This window comes from Rhinolophus sinicus, chromosome 18 (genome assembly GCF_057876585.1).
Source record: "Rhinolophus sinicus isolate RSI-liver-muscle chromosome 18, RSI-T2T, whole genome shotgun sequence".
NCBI lineage: Eukaryota > Metazoa > Chordata > Mammalia > Chiroptera > Rhinolophidae > Rhinolophus > Rhinolophus sinicus.
In genome coordinates, this window is record NC_142518.1 from 40,866,549 (window position 1) to 40,888,917 (window position 22,369).

The following is a 22,369-nucleotide window of genomic DNA, read 5'->3' on the forward strand; positions in this document are numbered from 1 at the left end:
CTGTATCTGGCACAATTATCCTTCAAAAATGTAGGAGAAATCAAGACATTCTTGGACAAAAGCTGAGAGCTTTTTGCTAGTAGACCTGCCAGAAGAAATGTAAAAGGGACTCCTTCAGGATGAAATGACAGTGCACGAGACAGTAACTTGACTCCTTATGAAGAAATAGAGAACACTACAGGTAAATATAAAAGTCAGTATTAATGTATTTTTGGTTTGTAACTCTTTTTTCTGTGCATTTTAAAAGACAAGTACATAAAGTACTAACGATAAATCTATGCTGATGGGCACACAATGTATAAAGATGTAATTTGTGGCAACAACAAACACAAAGTGTGTATGTAGGGGGAACACAGGTATATAGAATCAAAGTTTTTGTCTACTATTAAAACTATGTTGGTATTAAATTGAACTCACTTTTCATTAATTGTTAGTTGTAATCCACAGAGCAAACATTAAACATTGATAACTAGAGAAAGAAAACAATAGAAGACTTGAATATTAAATCAACTAAGTCTAACAGATATATACAGAACAATCTACCTAACAACAGAATACACACTTTTCTCAAGTACATATAAAACATTCTCCCAGATAGACCATATGTTTAGGCCACAAAACAAACAACAAGAAATTAAGAAAGAATAAAATCATATAAAGTATCTTCTCCAATGACAATGGAAAGAAATCAGAAGTCTATAAATTAGAAGGAAATCTGGAAATTTCACAAATTATGTGGAAATTAAACAACACACTCTTAATGGGTAAAAGAAGAAATCACAAGGGAAAATTAGGAAATTCCTTGAGAATGAAAATGAGAATACAACGTACTAAAACTTATGGGATACACTGAAAGCAGTGCTTGGAAGGAAATTCATAACTTTAATTGCTTATATTAAAAAAGATCTCAAATCAGTAACCTTACCTTCCACCTTAAGGAACTAGAAAAAGAAGAGGAAACTCAACCCAAACAGAAAGATGGAAATAACAACATTTAACGCAGAGACAAATGAAACAGAAAAAAAAAACCACACACAAAAAAACTCAACTAAACCAAATTTAGTTCTTTGAGAAGCCAACAAAACTTTTACCTAGACTGACCAAGAAAAAAAAAAGTTCTTGCTTTTTCTTTCTACATATACATTTAAATAGGAGGAACCAATGAAAAAGGAAAGATTTAAGAAAGCTGGCTTTTATGTTCATCTTCAATGATACTTGGAATAAGTTACTTGATTTCTTTGATCTTTACTTTAAAATTGAGAAAATGACGCTCGTAGCATCTTTCTGAAGATGAAATGAGACAAAAATTTGTAAAGTTTAAGACACAACATTCATTAAGAACGTAATTAAAAAACATCTTGGGGACAACCGGTTGGCTCAGTGGTTAGAGCGCAGCGCTTAGAACACACGGTCACCAGTTTGATTCCCACAGTTCGATTCCAGATTGAAAACAATGATTTGACATGGAGCTGATAGGTCCAGGAAAAAAAACACTGTTCCCCAATATTCCCCAACAACAACAAAAACACATCTGTTGCTAAATATGGCCAAATATTGATGTATTATTCGCTGTGGCATTATTTATAACAGAAAATATTGGAAATAACCCAAACAATGTGAGAAATGTTACATAAACTGAGATAATTACATGATGGCATAATTTGATTGTTTAAGATATTCACATACAGAAGGTATAAAATTATATTTTAATATTAATTTATTCTTTGATGGTATGAGTTTCATTCCTGAAAAGACCTTGCCCACCCTAAACATAAAACATGTAGTTAGACTTTTTCAATGCTTTAAGTTTCATGCTTTTAACACTCAACTTTTTAATACATCTTCATTTTACTTTGATGAAGTAGGATCTACTTTAATTGCCTCACAAATAGATAGCCAGTTGTTATAATATCATTTATTTAATAATTCATCCTTTTTCTACTAACCTGAAATGCCACCTTTACAGTAAGTTTACTTCTTATGTGTTAGATCTGTTTCTGGAAACAATGGTCAACTGCACTGTTATTATCACACTACTTTAATTCCTATAGCTTTATTAAAAAGGTTTAATGCCTACATAGTAGGAAAAGTATTTCCTCATTACATTTTCAATATTTTCTTGGCTATTCCCAGAACCTCCAGTGAAGAAACATGGAATTTGCTGAAAACCATGAGGATAAAGGGTATAAACATCTGACGCCACATAGCAGAGACAGGTAAAAAAACAAGGACCTGAATTTGCACGGCGGAATAAGCTTGAAAGGCTGTACATCTTCACAACTATTTTCCTTTTGTTTCTTCTGTTGTCACAATTGTTTTAAAATACGTTTACTATTATTGTCACCACAAAATCTCTTTCCATCTTTTGTGATCTAATAAAAATCAAGCACCAATGATTAGAAAGTTCTAGTCAGCTGGGGTCCTTATTAAAAGGATCATGTCAAGCCAAACTTGATTCATGAAAGCGTGTGATGTTGTGACATTTATGAGATATTACCATTATGTTAAATATAAAGAAACATTTCTTTAAAAATTATGTACAGTTAATATGGGAAAACACTAATGTTAAGTATGATAAGTAGGATATAAAATTACATATACCATATGGGTTCAGCTATGTAAAGAAATATGCATAAATAAAGACTAAGAAAAGTATACCATATTGCTAAGAGTACACACAATTATGTACATACACATTTCTAAAATGTTAAGTACTGAGCATATATCATATATGAAGAAATGTTTGTTTTGCAGCCAACAAGATAAATCTATGGAATGTTTAAGATTCTAGAGTACTTAATATTCAGTACTACTCAGAATAACTAGTTCTTTGTTCTTTTTATTACGTACATAATCCACTATCTCACTTATGTGAACTTTTTGAAGAAAAGAACATGTTTTATACTAAGTCCAGCACAGGGTTGGGCACACACTTCTTGAGTGATATTAACTGGAAGGTTTGGGTGTGGATTTAGCAGCTAGGTCTCACGCTGACACTCATGCTTGGAATAAAAACCATGCTCAAGCAACTCCAATGTCTAAGACAAGCAGATAATTACATTTCATACTTTATCAGGTGCTGAAAGTCCATTAGCTTTTCCCCAAAATAATGTAACTTCTGAGTCTCATTGTTCCTACCTACCCTGTAGTGTTACTCTATGATCCTGGCAATTAAGTAGATACCCAATAAACAACTATTGTATCAACCATGCCACAGAGGCATATTTAACACCACCTAACTAGATGGGATTTGCTAAAGAATTAGTAAGTGTTCAGACATCAGGAAAAATGCCTGGTGCTCTTTGAGACGGAACTATAAAAATTTACAAATTTCTAACTTTACCCAATAGGATAGACTGGACCAATGGTTCTCAAAGTGTGGTGCCTGGACCAGCAGCCTTAGTATCTCCTGGAAACTTATTAGCAATGTGCATATCAGGCCCTGCCCGATGCTTAGTGAATCAGAAACTGGAAGGGGGAAAGGGGTGTGAGCAGGGGAGGGAGATCAATCTATGTTTTAATAAAGTGACTGGTGCATCTCAACTTTGAGAACCTGTGTACTAGACCTTCACAAAAACCAATCAACTGGCTTTTAACTGATTTAACAAGTCTTCCTGGAGAACAACCCCCTACATTTGCAGTTCACTAATTACTATTTATATTCACAATCAGCCCACATCACTGGGTTAACTGAGTCACTAAAAAACTACCATGAGAAAAGACACCACATACAAAGTTACTTTTCACAAAGACTAAAACACGATTATTCAATACTTTCTAAAAGCCATCCAATATTTTTTCTGAACCATTTTTGAAAACACTACTATACAAATGCAATAAAGAAAACAAAGATTTAGGGAAAAAAGACTTCTAATAGATGACAAAGGGCTAATATTTCCAATATAGTTTTTATAGTACAAAAACACTAAACCAATAGAAAAATGGGCAAAAGACATAAACAGACAACTCCTAAGAACAAATCTTAGTGGTCAAAAATGAAAGATGCTCAAATTCACTACTCATCAGGAAAGTGCCAACTGAAGTAACACAAAGATTTCTGGGACTCGATCATAGATTCAAAAGTTAAAAGTAAGGGCATATATACAAGATTGCTTAATGAAGCAATCATTGTTTATAATAGGAAAAAATGAATATGTGTTAGCTGGGAAATAGCTGAATAAATTATGGAACATCCAAATTGTGGAATATTATATAGCCACTAAAAATGATTTACAGCTATACAAGTGACTTAAAGAGATCTTTTTAAAACAAAGTATTAAATAAGAAAATCGAGATGCAAAAGTATCCTGCCTTTGTAATTTATGACAAAAATACCCTAAACACGTCATTATAATATGGATTAAAAATACATATGAGGGCCGGCCCGGTGGCTCAGGAGGTTAGGGCTCCGTGCTCCTAACTCCGAAGCCTGCCAGTTCGATTCCCACGTGGGCCAGTGGGCTCTCAATCACAAGGTTGCCAGTTCAATTTTCGAGTCCTGCAAGGGATGGTGGGCTCTGCCCCCTGCAACTAAGATTGAACACGGCACCTTGAGTTGAGCTGCCGCTGAGCTCCTGGATGGCTCAGTTGGTTGGAGCGCGTCCTCTCAACCACAAGGCTGCCAGTTCAACTCCCGCAAGGGATGGTGGGCTGTGCCCCTGCAACTAGCAATGGCAACTGGACCTGGAGCTGAGCTACGCCCTCCACAACTAAGACTGAAAGGACAACAACTTGACTTGGAAAAAAGGCCTGGAAGTACACGCTGTTCCCCAATAAAGTCCTGTTCCCCTTCCCCAATACAATCTTTAAAAAAAAATACACACGAAAGGATACATTTTAGGTTGTGGAAGGATGACCCAAGAGGAAAGAGACTGCACCCAAAAACTCATGTGAAAACGTGTGGGTGTGTGTGTATACATACAGTTTTAAAAGAAAGCAAATATAAAAGAGTATCATATAATTTATGTACTCATAACCATCTTTAATGATAGCTCCTATGTATTAAGTACTTTTGACAAGATCAGCATTAAACCTAGGTGTGTTATTTATGACCCCATTTAATTTAATCCTAAAAAGATAAAGTAGATATCACAACCCCCAATTTACAGATAAATAGGCTCAGATTAATTTGATCTGTTGACAGAACTAAGATCGACTCCTAAACCCAGGTTCTTAACCACATGCAAGTAAATGTATGTGTTTGTTGCACATGGCAGAAACAATGAAAGCAATTCAGATTCAGGAACTGGGCTAAGTAATCAAGACATGAACCAAAATGTCTATCAAGAATACTACTATTAGAACTGGAGTTACATATCAAAAGGAAGATGTAGGGGAAAGAAACCCACATCAACAAGTTATATTTTCATAGAAATTTTACATTTTATAAAAAAAATGAAGTTTTAACATTTTTAATGGAGGCTATTAGTAACGACAGCTGCTGAACACTTAGCATATTATATCTAACCCTCAAAAACCTGTAAGATTATTTTATTTGTAATAGCAAAGCATCAAACACATAATATATTAGCAAAACCAGCAATGAACTGCACCTGTCATTCTAAAGTGTCCTAAAATAGAAATCAATCTTAATCTATAGTCTCTACATTAGTCCAATTCAGAACAAAGAAAAGTATATCTGTCGAAGTTAAAAGGAATCCAAAATAAAAAAGAACATAATAGCAATCATTTAAGCAATCCTTCCTGGTGATAGAATGATCCAAAGGAAGAAAAGAACATGATAATCCTGATCTACCAAAACAATAGCTAAAGAAAAATTCCACACTTTGTATATGTGTGCCATGTAACACTAGAGCCTGTATCTTAACTTTTACATTCTAAATGGTCAGAACACATAATAGTTAAGTATGAAATGTTAGTGTGTGACAACCAACCTAGGGTTCTATGATTTGAAGAGATATTGATTGATAGGTGCTGCTGTGGCTCTATACACAGTACAAGATTAACTCTAGAGAGCTCTTCCATCCCTAAACATTTATAAAGCTTGTTCTGAAATCTCAAAACCCTAATACAGTACAGCTCTTGAAAAGGTTATGGGGGGAAAGGGGTGGTAGATGAGGGTAGAAGGGATCAAATACATGGCGATGGAAGCAGAACTGACTTTGGGTGGTGAACACACAATGTGATACCGTGTTTCCCCGAAAATAAGACCTAGCCGGACAATCAGCTCTACTGTGTCTTTGGGAGTAGATATTAATATAAGACTTATATAAGACCCGGTTTTATATCATAGTAAAATAAGAGCAGGTATTATTGTATTACATTACATTACATTACATTACATTACATTACATTACATTACATTACATTACATTATATTATGACCCGTTCTTATAGTAAAATAAGACCGGGTCTTATATTAATTTTTGCTTCAAAAGATGCATTAGAGCTGATTGCCTGGCTAGCTCTTATTTTCAGGGAAACACGGTATATAAATGGTGCATTACAGAATTGTACACCTGAAACCTATGCAACTTTACTAACAATTGTCACCCCAATAAACTTTAATTAAAAAAACAAAGGATATGACCCGAAAAAGCAAATAGATTAGGTTTCAAACCCCAGTTCTATCACTTCCTAATTGTGAGAATTATAAGGAAATCACTTCACCTTGCTTAATCTCCTACTCTTCATCTGTAAAATGGTTATAAGAATTCCTACTGAGTATTATGCTAAGTTAAATAAGTCAGACAGAGAAAGACAAATACCATGATTTCACTTATATGTGGAATCTACAAAACAAAATAAATGAAGAAACAAAACGGAAACAAACTCAGAACAAATTGCCAGTTGTAGAAACAGTAATGGGAATATAATCAGTAATATTGTAATAACTATGAAAAAAATTAACATTTCCTTTAAAATGTTAAAGAAAAAAATCTGTAATGATTGAATTGGGGTAAAGGTGACAGAGCTGGTGACATGACTTAACAGAAGCATGTATGGGGAATATTCAGGACATTGTAATTATTTTTTCTTACTTTAAATTTAGTAAAAGCCAATGATTCCAAATACCTATTTAAAAAAAAAATATCTCACTGACAAAGGCAAACATAATAAGAGCAGTGGATCAACCAATACTAAAGCTAGTAGAAAGGTTGAAAGGCAAAAGTAGGAAGATCATGTGTAATTACGAAAGTAAATTAAGGAATACACATAAACACACCTGCACAAAAGAAGTAAAAAGTAATGAAAAACAAACATGGAGGGTGTGAGTAAAAATGGTAGTGACTTTAGAATGTGTTCAAACTTAAGCAACCATCAACCTACATACCTATCAATAATTATTTAAACGTAAATGGATTACATGGTCCAATAAAAAGATAAATGGATAAAGAAGAAGTGGTACATATATACAATGGAGTATTACTCAGCCATAAACAAGAACAAAATCCCACCACTTGCAACAACATGGATGGACCTAGAGGATACTATGCTAAGTGAAATAAGTCAGACAATGAAAGACAAATACCATATTTCACTTATGTGCAGAATTTACAAAACAAAATAAACCAACAGACAAAACAGAAACAAACTCATAGACACAGAGAGCAAACTGATGGTTGCCACATGGGAGGGGGTTAAGGGACTGGGTGAAAAAGGTGAAAGATTAAGAAGTACAAATTGGCAGTTACAAAATAGTCATGGGGATGTAAAGTACAGCTTAGGGAATCTAGTCAATAATATTGTAATAACTATGTATGGTGTCAGGTGGGTACAAAACTTATCGGGGGATCACTTCGTAAGTTATATAAATGTCTAACCACTATGCTGTACACCTTAAACTGAAATATTCAATGTTAACCATAATTGAAAAAATTTTTTTTAAATTAAAGACTAAAAAGAATTCTCCATATATTAATAAAATTATATACATAAAATAATTCCTAGCCTCAGATTAAGAGGATTACATATAATTGCTATTAAATCAGCAAATAATTACAGAACAGTGCATACAAACAAGTCACTAAAAATGTATCTGCAAAGAGTCTTTACCAATTCTTATACTATAGCTATAAAATACTCAAAAGTAGAGAATAAAAAAGTGAAACTCACCCATCTTCTTTGCCCCCAATTCAATTCTCTTTCTCTAAGTTTACAATTAGATATGTAACTTTCTGGACTTTATTAATATAGTTTTACTTTTGGATTTTTGAAAAACCATGAGGATCTTGACTAGCTTTTCTTGCTAAGAGAACTTTTCATTGATATCTTTCAGGGTCATACATAACTTAGGGCTTATGCCATGTTAATTATGATGCTTCAAATTTTTTCCAAACAATGGTGCGATGAGAATACTTATACATACATTTCTGTGCACAGGTGAACATAATTTCCTTAAAATAGAAGTACTGGGTAAAATAAAAATGAACACATTTTTAAATGAAAAAGTGCTGCCAAATGACCCTACAAAAGGGCATTCATACACCAAGTCTGTAACTACCTATTATCCCACAACCTAGCCAATACTAGATATTATTGCCAATCTCAGAGTTAAAAATGATCTTGCTTTAATGTACATTTCCCCTGTGTATTCCTAGTGCAACCTTTTCATATTTTAGTGGCCAATTTAAAAGAAATACTTTGTATTCTTCTATGAATTGTTTATCTTATATGCTTTTGCATATTTTTCTACTTGGATCCTTACATTTTTGTTGATTTGTAGAGCTGTTTACATATTACATTACTCCTTTGTTGTATATATTGCAAATATTTTTCCAATTTAAGTCATCTGTCTTTTATTTATAACTATCTTATACAGTTTTAATATTTTCACATGATAAGATCTGTCAGTTTTAAAAATGGCTTCTAGGTTTCTTGACTTTCTTAGGAAATGTTTCCTCATGAAAGATGTTAAAAGTTGCCTGTATTTACCTCTAAATGTGTTTCTAAGATTTATGTGAATGGTGTGAAATGATGTAAACATTTTCCCCTCAAACAGCCAATTGTCCCACTGTCCTGATCTTAAGCAACATGGGCTTACTATTTCATTCAGCATTTGTCTATTCCTGTCCCAATTACAAAACTTAAAATTACCATGGTTTTGTATTTTATCGGGTACAGCAAATGATCCTGATTCTTTATCAGTATTTTCTCAGCTATTTTTGTGCATTTCTGCTTTCCTGTTGATGCTATTACCAGTTCTCCACTTAACCAATTTGACAGATTAACTGCATTCTCCATGCCTTCTCTAAGACATACTGACTGATGCAGCCTGTTGAGGGCACTCTTTTGTTCCCACCAGCTTTCTGTATGTACCAAGGCAGGTGTGTTTGTCCCCAAACTCATTTATGTCAGTTGTAATGTATTATAATTATGTGATTTTAAATACTATGTAAAACAATGACTTAAACTAAGTTGAATATTTTGTAGAGACTAACAGGCAAGATGCTAAAATAATATTGACAAATTAGGGAAAAGAGATTCAGGGTAACTCTTTATTCAGGTTCCTTAACAAACTAAAGTCTTTACATTGTTGCTCCATTTTAAAGAAATCACAGATTCCGTGTTTCCCTGAAAATAAGACCTAGCTGGACAATCAGCTCCAATGTGTCTTTTGGAGCAAAAATTAATATAAGACCCGGTCTTATATTATATTATACACCTAGTCTTATAGTAAAATAAGACCAGCTGTTATATTAATTTTCACTGCAAAAGACACATTAGAGCTGACTGTCTGGCTAGGTTTTATTTTCAGGGAAACATGGTTGTAGTTGTAGTATGTATAAGCAAGGTTAACAGACTGTTTCTTACTCAAAGTCAAGTCCTTGGTCTTACATTACAAAGACAGATAAGGGAATCGACATTTATGTTTTAGTTTTGTAAAAATGCATGTATTAATCACTTTTTTAAAAAAAGTTCCTGCTTTAAGAAGATTTTAAAAATAATTAACCTACCAACTGTTAGCCCTAATTTCACCAAAGAGCCCCTACTATACTACTGAATTTTCCCATGCAAAAAAATGATATCTGTCTCTGTTAAATTTAGACATCTTTTAAATCTGTAAGTAAAGATTCAGTTTTGTTCTAACAGATCTTAAATACTGCTGGTTAGGTTTATGTTCTTTTGCATATTTATATAAATCATCTGCTCCATTATTGCCATTCAGATTCCTTTCTCCCCGACAAAGGCAACTCCTTTCATTTCTGGTATCCTTTTTGTTTTCTCACATTTATTGTTTTGCTTTGTGTGTACATTTTTAAGTTTTAGAAATGGTACTGAGCAATAAACATTTTTAAAACTCCCCCACCACTATTTTTAAAAGCCATTTATGTTGCTATGTATATTATTTGGTCCATAGTATGCATGCACATTTTACTTACCCAATCTACAAATAATGGACACCTACATTGCCTCCAACTTCTCCCTACCACAAGGATGCAATCAATATTCCCACAGATGTCAACTTACGGAATAACAGGGTATATCATCTTTGGGATGATACCCAGGAGTACCAGTCTACACACCTACCTATCAGCAATGCATAAGCGTGTCTATAGCCCTGCATACCTCCTAGCTCTTACAATTATAGTTTTCTAATTCCTGCTAATCAGATACAGCTTTATAAAGCTGTATCTTGTTTATTTGTATTTCTCTAATTACTAGTGAGTCTGAGCATCTACGCTATTCACGTGCCGAATTCCCTGGTCTGTGAATTGTCTATTCATATCCTGTGTCTGTTTATCCTTGATTTGAAAGAACTCCTTGGATATTCTACATTAAGTCCCTTTTTAGTTTTAAACACTGCTAAACATCTCTCAATCTATCACCAGTCCGCTAACTTTTGTCTCTGGCAGTGTTGCTTAATGTTGTCCAAAGACAAGCCGCTGGTTCCATCAATTGTTCAGATGTGTTATTGGTCCATGACAAAATGAGTTTGCAGCAGAATGGTATTTAACCACATTTGTAAGTACACTGTTCAATTTGGATTTTTATTGATGAATAAAGCAGTGTGCTGACTTACATTCCAATGTAAGCACCTTAAGAGTAGCACTGAACTGTGATGTTTTTCACTGAAAAAGAAATCTTACTTCTGACTATAAAATTCAAATTTTCACCATATGTTTTATGCTTTAGGATTTTTAAGAATTCCTTCATCAGATCACACTATATTTTTCTATATTATTTTCTCTTAAATTTATACTTTTACCCAATGTGGCTTATGTTAAAGACACTGTCGTTATTGTGAATATGGCCTTTTTTCTGATCATTTTCTAACTGGTTATTACTAACGTAAGAAGGAGCTATTTGTTTCTGTATATTAATCATTTACTTGGATACCTCACTGTACTTTCATTAATTCTAATAATTTTATATTGTCTCCCCAAAAAACCAAGAGTCTCAATTCCATCACCTATAAATAACAAGTTTTCTCTTTTAATGTATATCCTATTTCTTTCTTTTCTCTTATATTGGTTAGGACCTCTTTTACAAATTTAAGTGGCAAAAGTAATAGGTGGCATTTTTATGTGACTTTTGAATTCAATGCAAATGCTTCAGTTCTTCTATGACTTCTGGTAGATAATTTATAAATTTAGAGTTTCTTTTCCTAGCTTCCTAAGAGTTTATACTAGTTTTTGTTAATGTGCTGAATTTTATCAAATGCTTTTGAATCATCTAGTGAGATACGGCTTCTTTTTTCATTTAACTGTTACTTAGGGATCCAATGTTGAACTGTCTTGCATTTTCTTAATATCAAGAGACAATATTTACAATGTTTTTTTAAAAGGTGGTATGTCTGTATATATATATTTGTAAATCCAAGAAAATATGCTCAAATCTTAAAGAAGTCTGCATCTTGATAAATTACAGGTGGTTAATATTCTCTTTATAGCACTTAAAAATAGCCTGAAACTTGAGTTATTATTTGTGAGGTAACCCTTTAATCAGCTTTTAAAATAAGTCATACTTATCAAGCTTTCTTCTCTAGCAATGGCTACCTCTTACCTCTCTCAAACCTGAGTATATGTTAACAATGTGCCTCTAGGAACACTGGACAATAGTTTGGTTGAGTTCAACTTTTATATGAGAGCTTTTGCCTTCAATCACAAGCCAATTATTGAGCACAGAATTAAGTACCCTACATTTTCCTATTCTGAAACTACTCTTAAGGTAAATATACTAAATTCCCAGATGAAAACTGATATCAGAGTTAATAAGCAAGGCCAGGATGCAAATCCAGATCTTTTATTGTACCATATTTCCTTTCCAAGTAGAATCTGATTCTGAACTCTCTTACTAGAAGAGAAATTGCGATTTTTGAACAAAGAGATTCAGCTTTGTGAACAGACATTCATGAAATTCCTCAAAATTATTTCACGTTAGTTTTTTTGAACCTAGCTAAGTGAGTTCCAACAGTTCTACTCAATTAGGCCAGTAAAGTTAGGGGCACTTATCCATTTTGACACTGTAAGAAACACCTGTGAAAAGGTACTATATGGTTCAATTTTTGTGCCTTTCCAACTCTTCACCCAGGACTCACCTCAGCCAAATGTTGCAGCCGAGTTAGCAGTGGGGTTCTCTTATCAGATCCAAGGCGTGTGATGTAGTTTGATCTTTTGCTAAACACATACAGGAGGTTAAGGACTGCCAGCACCACTTGCATATCAGAGGAAGCCAATAAAGTTGTCAAATGCTACAGGGGACAAAAAAGGGCAAGTTCATGGTATCAAGCACAATAGGCCTTGAAAACTTAAAATGCCAATGTAATAGGTTTGTCAACATTTACAAAGCTTTTGAGAAGTTTAACAGTACAAAAAATATATTTGAGCACTTACAACATGCAACCTTGTCCCCAAGGAGCTTATAATCTAACAGCAAGTCAGAAGTCCAATAAAGTTAAAAAAAAATTGAACAGCATTTCACAGGGGGGGACACCTGTGTACCCAATACAGATTAACAAAGGAAGCAAATGTGATATTTTAATACATGGTGGAACTCAACAACACTGCCTCTAACTTGACTAAAAGTATTGTAAAATAAAAAAAAGATCATTTTATGCTCCTTCTGTATCCTTTACGACAAATATAAAATTGGAATTAATTAAAATACAGGGTCCTTCATATAGAAGCAAAAAGATTCCAAAACCTAGTGGCATATGATTGTTAGGGTACAGTATATTTAACAGTAACCCAAGAGTCGCTATTTTGATTTTTTAATACAATCAAAACTCACCAATATGTTGAAGCATTTGGTCAGGGTTAAAATCAGTATGTAATTCAGCTAGAAATGAACCCAGGTATTTCCAGTTGCTGATTAGTCCGATGGCCATGGACTTTCTTTTGCAGCTAATCTATTTCATCTTCAACACTGATTATCCACTCCCCACTTAAAACTCGAGTGCTGGGTCTTTAGTTCAGTTATTCCACTTCTTTTCCTAAGCTATTTTATTTCTATTTGTTTGTTCTGATTCTGATTGTTTCTTCACTGAAGACTTAGAAAAATTAACACACAACAGGGCACTTAACCGATAGTGATAAAAAGTCTAAAAGTTAGGCTAAAGGAAAAGCATTTCTTCTTATAGTGATTTTAGACCAATTCAAAAACTCATGGATTCCTGCTCCCACTTTACTTTTTAAGAACACAGAGCATATTATTAATATACATTTAGAGGAAAGGGGAGAAGAGACTGAAAAGCAGAACAACAAAACTAAGAAAAACAGTAAGTAATATGTCAAGAAAATCAAACTATTTCTAATAGTTTAAAAGTAATTTTGGGCTGCTCTATAACCTGGGACAAAGATCAATTCCTGCAAATTTCCAAGAATACTTCAACACATGTATTACATGCTCATTAATTTCTTGAATCATGAAAGGCAGGGTGAAGGTGATATTAAAGAAAGAACTTTCCCATCAATCCTGTGAAGGGTGTCTATATCCAAGAAACATCCTACGATTGTCTTTGACGTGGAAAATCCCAGAGCTCCATAATGAAAAGGAAAGAAGCAATCATCAGAGAGAAACAACCATTTCCTTAATTCTAGATATGAACAATTCTAGGTAAGAACAGATCACATAGGCTTGAACTTCTCCTACCTCTATGGAACTGTACAGATGCCGGGAAAAGCTGTATTCAATGAGCAAGGCTGTGAAGTTCAACACAGCCAAGAGGAGCATTTTCAGTTGTTCTTTTTCTGGCCTATCACACACGAGCATCCATGACATATTTTCTACTGTCTGTCCAGCATCTGCCAGAATTCCATCAAAGCGGTCCAACAGATCCACCCAGTGATATAACTCGCACTGGAGAGGGGAAGAGAATGAGGAAGATATAAGATTAAGGTAAAAGTACTATGTGGGTGCTTTGTAGCTCAGCTTTGCTACAATGGATTGCTGAACATGACACCTAGACAAGTTCTTTGCTTCTCTTCAATCCCACACCAGTATAGAAATCCATAGGAGAAAGATTGTACTTTGAGCCATGTGGACGTGAATTCATTGTTATATATATATATATATATATGGTGTGTGTGTGTGTGTGTGTGTGTGTGTTTGTGTTCTCTCCCTTCCTCCCCTCCCCTTGCTTTCACCAGTAGATGCCAAACAACCCCTGGGAGAATTCTGGCTACATTTTGAGGTTTAGAAACACAAGGACCCTCCCTGCCAGATCCATTTTATCAGAAGTGTTTATTTTTAATTATCTAAAGAAGATTCTTTTAAACTAAAAGTAAAGACAATCTTAAACTCATATTGTCAGTGAAACTGAAGGAATTTTGTGGTTGAGATAACCTTTATCATCACCCATGTTAAATGTTCCTCTTCCTCAGCTAGCAAAATTTTTCTTTCACATTTCTTTCAAAACTTCCTTGGCAATCATTCACAGGCTAAAAGCTACTGATCTAGAGCTGTGCTAGACATATACACTAGGTGCTTATTAAGTTATTCCTGAATGAGGCTACCTCATTATGGTTTCTCTTGTATCAGAGCATACAAAATTACGTACTAGTCCAGGGAACTCTGTCTTTGGGAGCATGGATTCACATACCTTTCCAATGTTCCATGTTTTGATCTGCTGCAGTTCCAAAAGGAGTTGCTCATCGTTACAAACTTTGAGTTTGTCTATTAAGGCTCTGCAGTCTGCAGGCTGAGGAAAATAAACAGGTTTTCAAAAAGGGTATTTTGGAGTATGAGGGAGACACAAAGAGGAAGAATTAGAAAAGAAATGCTCAAGCCAACACACTCAGCAATTTAACTTTTAATAGGATGTACTACCCTGTTCCCGCGAAAATAAAACCTAGCCGGACAATCAGCTCTAATACATCTTTTGGAGCGAAAATTAATATAAGACCCGGTCTTACTTTACTATAAGACTGGGTATAATATAATACTGGGTCTTATATTAATTTTCGCTCCAAAAGACGCATTAGAGCTGATTGTCCGGCTAGGTCTTATTTTCGGGGAAACATGGTACTTAAGAAAAGTAAAAATTTGCTTGATGATCACTTGGGATTAAAATGGAAATCTTATAATGAAACAATGTATCTGAGCCTTTTTTAAAACCCAGATAAATGTGTAGATTTAGACAAACTACTTGGAAGGGTACTGACAACAGAAATAAAGGAAACAAGCTAAACATCAAGAAAAACAAAATGAAGGACTCTGTACCATGATCTGAAAGTTAACCAGAATGCCTAATAAGGAATGTTGAATCAGAGAAAAAGCTCTAGTGAATGCACAGTTAAAGGTGAAGATTAGTAATGGCTATATTTTTCTGCAACATGGAACCTTCCAATTATAGGAGGGCAAAGAGATCCTGAACTTTGTAAAACTAGGACTCCATTCTTACTTGGGGTTTTCATTTCCATCCATTTCTGCTCTCTTTTACTGATGAAAAGGGCCCGTCTGTCAGGTAACAAGGTGTGGATTGAGTTTATAGTCAAGTTTCTGAAAGTGGGGGTGGGGGGGACGAGGATAGGGGCTGGGACAGAGAAGCCTCCCATTAACGATGGCAGCTAGAAGTGATTACACTTGCTCTTTAACTCTGCAGCAGGATGGTATCCTGGGAATGGGCCTAGATTTGGAACCCAACAAATCTGGGTTCAGTTTTTAGTTTGATGTGTACTAAGCTATTTGGTCATAATCAAGTCCAACCTCTAAGCCACAGTTTTCTTACCAGGAAAACAGTCCTAATAACTACTTCAGAAATGTGAAGCTCAAATGTTTGCCACATACATAAAACACTTAATGCACATGATAGGAGCTTAAATATTGAGAGCATACTACTATAAAGAGTATGGGCTTTGGAATTAGGTAGATGGTAAGCCAACTCTTTGAATCTCAGTATCCTCCTCTGCAAATGAAGCAATGTTGTTGTGAGATTTAAACTACGGGTATTTTCAGCACTCAAAACAGAACATGGAACAAACAATAGGGGCTTGAGGTAAATGGTTTTCTTTAAGCTAAGTCCCAAAAAAATAAACAAACAAGAAAATCAAGCTCATACAGAGAATAGACTGGTGGTTGCCAGAGGCAGGGAGTGGGTGAAATAGATAAAGGGGTTGAAAGGTAAATAGTCTTTCTTAAAAATAATACCTAGTATTGACCACAGCAAGGAGAAATTGGGTATGCTGCTTGAGAAAAATAGGCATCTTTAAACCTTAAAAACATACATAATCAATGATCTAAAAATTCCACTATGGTGAGTTTTTCCTAAGTAATTTGCTAGCAGCTATCAAATGTTGTAAACCATGAGATTGTATACAGGTGTGACTCAAAGAACAAATCCTTAACAATCCACTAGGTTAAAAGAAAAATCAATGTAATTTGCATTTCTCTGATTATCTACAAGGTTGAATTATCCTGCAAGTTTACTTTGTTCTTTTCTGACATGGCCTATGTACATTTTGTCATCGGGATACTCCTACTGATTTAGCTAAAGATATCCTACTGTCATCTCCTACTGATTTAGCTAAAGATATTAACTACATCGGGTTACAAATATTTTCCCCAGCTTGTCATGTGTCTTTTTATTTTGGATATATACTTTACATTTCATTATTTGTATAGTTTAAGTTTTCTTTCTGCTCTTCAATTTCCAAAAAAAATTTGAGTACCCAACTGTCAAAAACTAGATGCCAAAACAGATTAAAAAAAAATCAAAAGGAAATGAAAAGTATTTCCAAGATATCAAAAATGATTACTCAATATGTGTGGCATTCAATAAAAAACAGACATTCCAATGTCAAATACAAAAATAAGCAGCGTGAGCAGACAATGGATAAAAGTCCAACAAATTTGAAAATCTATGTATTAAAGTATACAAATTACAACAGTGAAATATTTTTCCCCGCCTATGAACAAAAATTTAAAAGATAATAATAATGCTGGAGAGGGTATGGGAAGCCAGCACTTCTCATACTCATTTGTGTGACACTGAGTGAAAATGGCAGGAGAACTACCCATGCAATAATTTTTTAAAGACTGGAAGAAATATAGCAAAATGTTCATAGTGATACCTGTGGGTTGATACTTACCAGGTAATTACTTAGTTTTTAAAAAACCTAGTGGCCTGTATTTAGAAAATGAACTAATTATGCACCAGATACTTGGCTAAGCACTACCTCCCATCAAGGCGTGAGGAAGTCTCAACTCTGTTTTACAGGTGTGGAAACCTGGCAAGTTAAATTCTCAGCCACAAAAATCTGGTAAGACTCAAACCCATGTCTAATTCCAAAGCAGCCTGTGCTCCTTAAACTACAGCACCTGAGGTCTACAAGAGTGCCATAACAATGCAATACTTTCTTAATCTCAGAACTCAGTTTAAGCTAGATGATAGAATATTGGGCTGAAACTGGGATTTCTACTGTTGATGACATGGCCAGCTAATACACAGGTTAAGCTGAATTACATGCTTAAGAATCAGTAATAAAGAAAGCTAAACACTGGCCTCACAAGAAATCTAGTAAGAAAGGTGTTACCACTTTAATTTTCTAGAAAACAAAATTGAGAATGATCCCACAAGTACAGAAAGGATTTTCCCCCACATCTGCTCTTTCCATTATACCCTATAACCTTTCAATGCATAGGAATAGCAGCCAGCGAGCCTACTTTAAGTACATAGAGCTACAAACTGTTTAGTGCTCACTTTCCACTGGTCACTAGCTTATTCACTTTTTTAATCAGGGAAGTTCTGTTTTACTGCTTTGTATATATAAGTGATGATATATTTGAAGATTGGTATGGGTGAACTGATTGCAAGGATTTTATTCTGAAATGAAAAAACAGCAAACTTTTGGATACTTACAGCCTCAGTAGGTGTCTTCTTCAGTTTAGTCCTGTCTACTTTCATGTTTTCGATTTCGTTTTATGATCTGAAAATTAAATCCCCAAACAAGTGAGAATTTAAGTCGCAATCTTGAACTCTACATGCTTAGACACAGATAATATAGAATGAAGAACATGCAAAATGCTTAAAATAAAAGCTCTGGCATTATGATGCTACGTCAACTCAGAGGCACAGCTATGAGGCAGGGAGGAGGAGTAAACAATCCAGATAAAAATGGCCCACATCCATATGTTGCAAAAGTCTGTAACCAATTTAAGCCAAAATTACAATGTCTTTTTTTTTATTTACAAACCTCTTAAACTCATAATTGAAAACTGGAAAGGATCTAATGTCCAACTGTTAAAAATGTAACAGCATACAAAGATGTTCATGGTAAAATAAGTTACAAAACAGAATGAACAGTATAAACCTATGTCTAAAAAAATAGATGGAAAGGACAAATCAAAAGGTCAACTCATTGCTAACCAAAAGGACTGTATTTGATTGTTTTATCTGTGAATCTCTATCTTTCACTGTTTTTAACCAATAAGAATATAACAGTTGTGTTATAAGAACAAAGGCAATACAATACTTCTATTTTTTAATTAGAAAATGAGGTATAAGACTCCCACTATAAATGTCCTGAACACAGAATCAATCAAGGCCATGTTACTTGGAAGGCTCAAAAGTGAACAAGTCTGACTAGACCCATAGTATAAACCTAGGCGATCTTTGATGACAGACAGGTCCTTCAAGATGCTCTGGCCAAGGCTCAGGAAGAAATAAAGGTTTTTTTCCATTAGCAACAATGACACATACACAGAAGTGACTTGCAAGCTCTTTACATACCAAAGATTCTGCTGCTAATAATGTATTTGCTACAAAGCAGTCACTGGAGGTCAATGTCCCTCCCTGAAGAAGGCGGTCATAATGTAAAGCTGACCAAGCACAAGTATAAATTTTAGGCAACTGTTGGCCTAGATTTAGTCCAACATACTCAGTACTGTAGAAATAACATATATTTGCCAGTATGGCCAGCATCCATTCAACCAATGGGCATTCCGAAAGAGTTGGTGAAAAATCCAGAACATGTTCTAATGTTTCTGTAGAAACCATTCCTGAAGGAAAAAAGGTGTTTACCCTCTAGAGTTCACACTTAAAGCATGTGATTCCAGATTACTTTTAAAAAATTTACCTCAGCATCTAATAGAAAATGAACAAATTGTCTGTGGTCAACAACTTCCAACTATCTAAAATGAGGCCAAGAAGATTCTGGCAACAATCAGATCCATGTAGTGGACACTGTAAGTGAGCTATTTATATATTTACTCAGGCTTGATTTTTCTCACAAAACTTCTCACACCCATCACTTAAAGCAAGTGGCTATCACACTACTGAGGCTGCAATCATTTGCTGGGAGGCTATTAGACTGCCTCTGCTACATACAACACCATACAACCCAAATCCCTGAATGCTTTCCCTCCAAAATTAGGAACAAGAAAGTCCATTCTCACTTTTATTCAATACAGTGTTGGAAGTTCTAGCCACTGCAATAAGAAAAGGAAGTAACAGGTATGGAATCAGAAAGGAAGAAATAAAACTGTGCCTATTTGTAAATGACAAAAGATTATCTAAGTAGAAAAATCACAAGGAATCTACAGAAAAACCTCCGAGAGTACTCAGCAAAGTCGCAGGATGCAAGATAAATATACAAATATCAATCATATTTCTATATACTGGCAATGGACACGTGTACTCCAAACTTAAAAGTACAACATGACTCACAATTGCTCAAGAAAAAAATGAAATACTTAGGTGTAAATCTAACAAAGCATGTACAAGACTTGGATGCTAAAAACTACAAAACGTTGATTTTAAAAAACCAAAGATCTACATACATGAAGAGACATACCATGTTCATGGATTAAGAGACTCAACATAGTAAATATGTCAATTCTACTCAAATTTATATATATGTTTAATGCAGTGCTTATCCAAAACCCAGCGAGATAATTTTGTAAACTGAAATTATTCTAAAATGTATATGGAAAGGCAAAGGGCCACAATGGCTAAAGTAATTTTGAAAAGGAAGAAAAGGGAGGATCACTCTGTCCAACTTTAAGACTTGTTACATATATCTATATATCTCTACAGTAATCACTACTGTGTACCTAGTATTGTAGGAAGTACAACAGACACATATATCCATGGACCAGAGATCCATGCAAATATGTCCAACTGATTTTTGAAAAAGGAAAAAGCAATTCAATCAAAGGATAGTTTTATTAACACATGATACCAGAGCAAGTAGATATCTATAGGCAAAAAAGATGAACTCCAACCTAAGTCTCATACTTTATGTAAAAAATAGCCACATGGAAAACAGCATGGAGGTTCTTCATAAAATGTTTAATTTTAAAATTTCTTGCTTAAAATTTTTAATTTTAAAAAATTAAAAATATGATCCAGCAATTCTACTTCTGGGTATTTACCAAAAGGAAATGAAAACACTAACTTGAAAAGATATATGCACCCCCATATTTATTATAGCAGTATGTACAGCAGCCAATACATGGAAACAACCTAAGTGTCCATCAATGGATAAATTGATTTTTAAAATGTGTTGTACACAGACACACACACAGTGGAATACTATTCAGTCACAAAAAAGAAAATCTTGCCATCTGCAACCACATGGATGGACCTTGAGGACATTATGCTAAGTAAAATAAGTCAGACAGAGAGAAAGAAATACTGTACGCTCTCACTTCTATAAGGAATCTCAAAAACAAACAAACAAACAAACAAACAAACGAACAAAAACCTGAACTCATAGCTACAGAAAACAGATTAGTGGTTGCCAGAAGCGGGGGTGAGGTGAGTGAAATGGGTGAAGGTGGTCAGAAAGTACAAACTTCTAGTTATACTGAGTTATTATGTTGTACACCTGAAACTAATATAATGTTATCATGGACCGAAATGTAAAACTATAAAACTTAACAGGGGAAAATATTTGCAAACCATATACAGTATCTAGAATATATAAAGAACTCTCAAAAATCAACAGTAAAAAACCCAAACAATCCTCCAAAACAAGAGCACTGAATAACTTGTGCAAATAAACAACTCACAACTATTTTACTGGTTTTAAAAAATGCAGATGAGATCACCCGCAAATCTTTACACAATAAGTGTCTAACTTTAACTAAAGCTGTTTTGACTTGGGATTCTGTACCTGTCAAGGGTTTGGACTGAGAACAATGGACTCTGGCTAACTAAATAAAAGTGATTTACTGGAAGGATAGCTAATAGCTCACAGAACCAACAGGAAGGCTTAAAGATCCACACTAAGGAAACAGGAGGAACCAAGGAAGCAATGCAGCTGGAACCTCCCACAGACACAGCTTAGTTGGGGTACCTACACCGCCAACACCAGACTCTGGATGTCTAGAAGCTACTGCTGGTGGTGGAATGATTTCTAAATGGTCTCAGGTTATTTACCTCAGGTATCAGTGACTCCAGATGCAAAGTCCCAAGTGTAAGCATCTGGTCAAGCACAGGTCCCATGCGCATGGCCTAGCTTATTGAGGTTCTGGGAGAGCAAGTGCCTTTGGCTTTTTCAGTTTCCCCAGTGTTCGGGTTCCAAACTTTTTACAAACAGATTCAGATGATTGGCACCCAATTAAAAAAACAAGCCAAAACAAATAAAAAGACACACACGTCCCCATAACAAGTGCATGTTAACCTGATTTCCATAATTTTGTTGCAAGACAACATCTATAGTTTAAAAAGGAAAGATGTCACTGTCTATGAGACATCAATTAAGAAACATTCAAGATTTTTTTTTTGCACCATTATTCTATTTCTAAGCCGATTTCACAGTGGTAAGGGAGAATATTTTTGAGTGCCCATTACAAGCTAGACAATACTTAGGCTGGTGTTTCCCAAAGCATTTTAGAGTATCTTGCTCCATGAAGGAAGACAAGGTTCCAGTAATTTGGTAAATGTTACAAATGGAATTTCCTTTTCCTCTAGGACAGTCACTTGGCTGACAATACTAATAGCTCCAAGAAATCTCGGATAAAG

General features: G+C 34.6%; 1 protein-coding gene across 28 annotated transcripts in view; it reads right to left on the minus strand.

Annotated features, from left to right (window-relative positions):
- HUWE1 (HECT, UBA and WWE domain containing E3 ubiquitin protein ligase 1) overlaps nucleotides 1-22,369 on the minus strand; it is a 161,381-nt gene that overhangs the window by 112,145 nt on the left and 26,867 nt on the right. For all 28 annotated transcript variants that reach the window (XM_074323887.2, XM_019718916.3, XM_088795037.1 and 25 more), the window contains 4 exons: nucleotides 18,263-18,329; nucleotides 15,005-15,103; nucleotides 14,056-14,262; nucleotides 12,503-12,655 (listed from right to left, as the gene is read on the minus strand). In XM_074323887.2, the coding sequence (XP_074179988.1) occupies nucleotides 12,503-12,655; nucleotides 14,056-14,262; nucleotides 15,005-15,103; nucleotides 18,263-18,307 (504 nt within the window). In that variant the 5' untranslated portion in view covers nucleotides 18,308-18,329. The remainder of the gene's footprint in view (nucleotides 1-12,502; nucleotides 12,656-14,055; nucleotides 14,263-15,004; nucleotides 15,104-18,262; nucleotides 18,330-22,369) is intronic.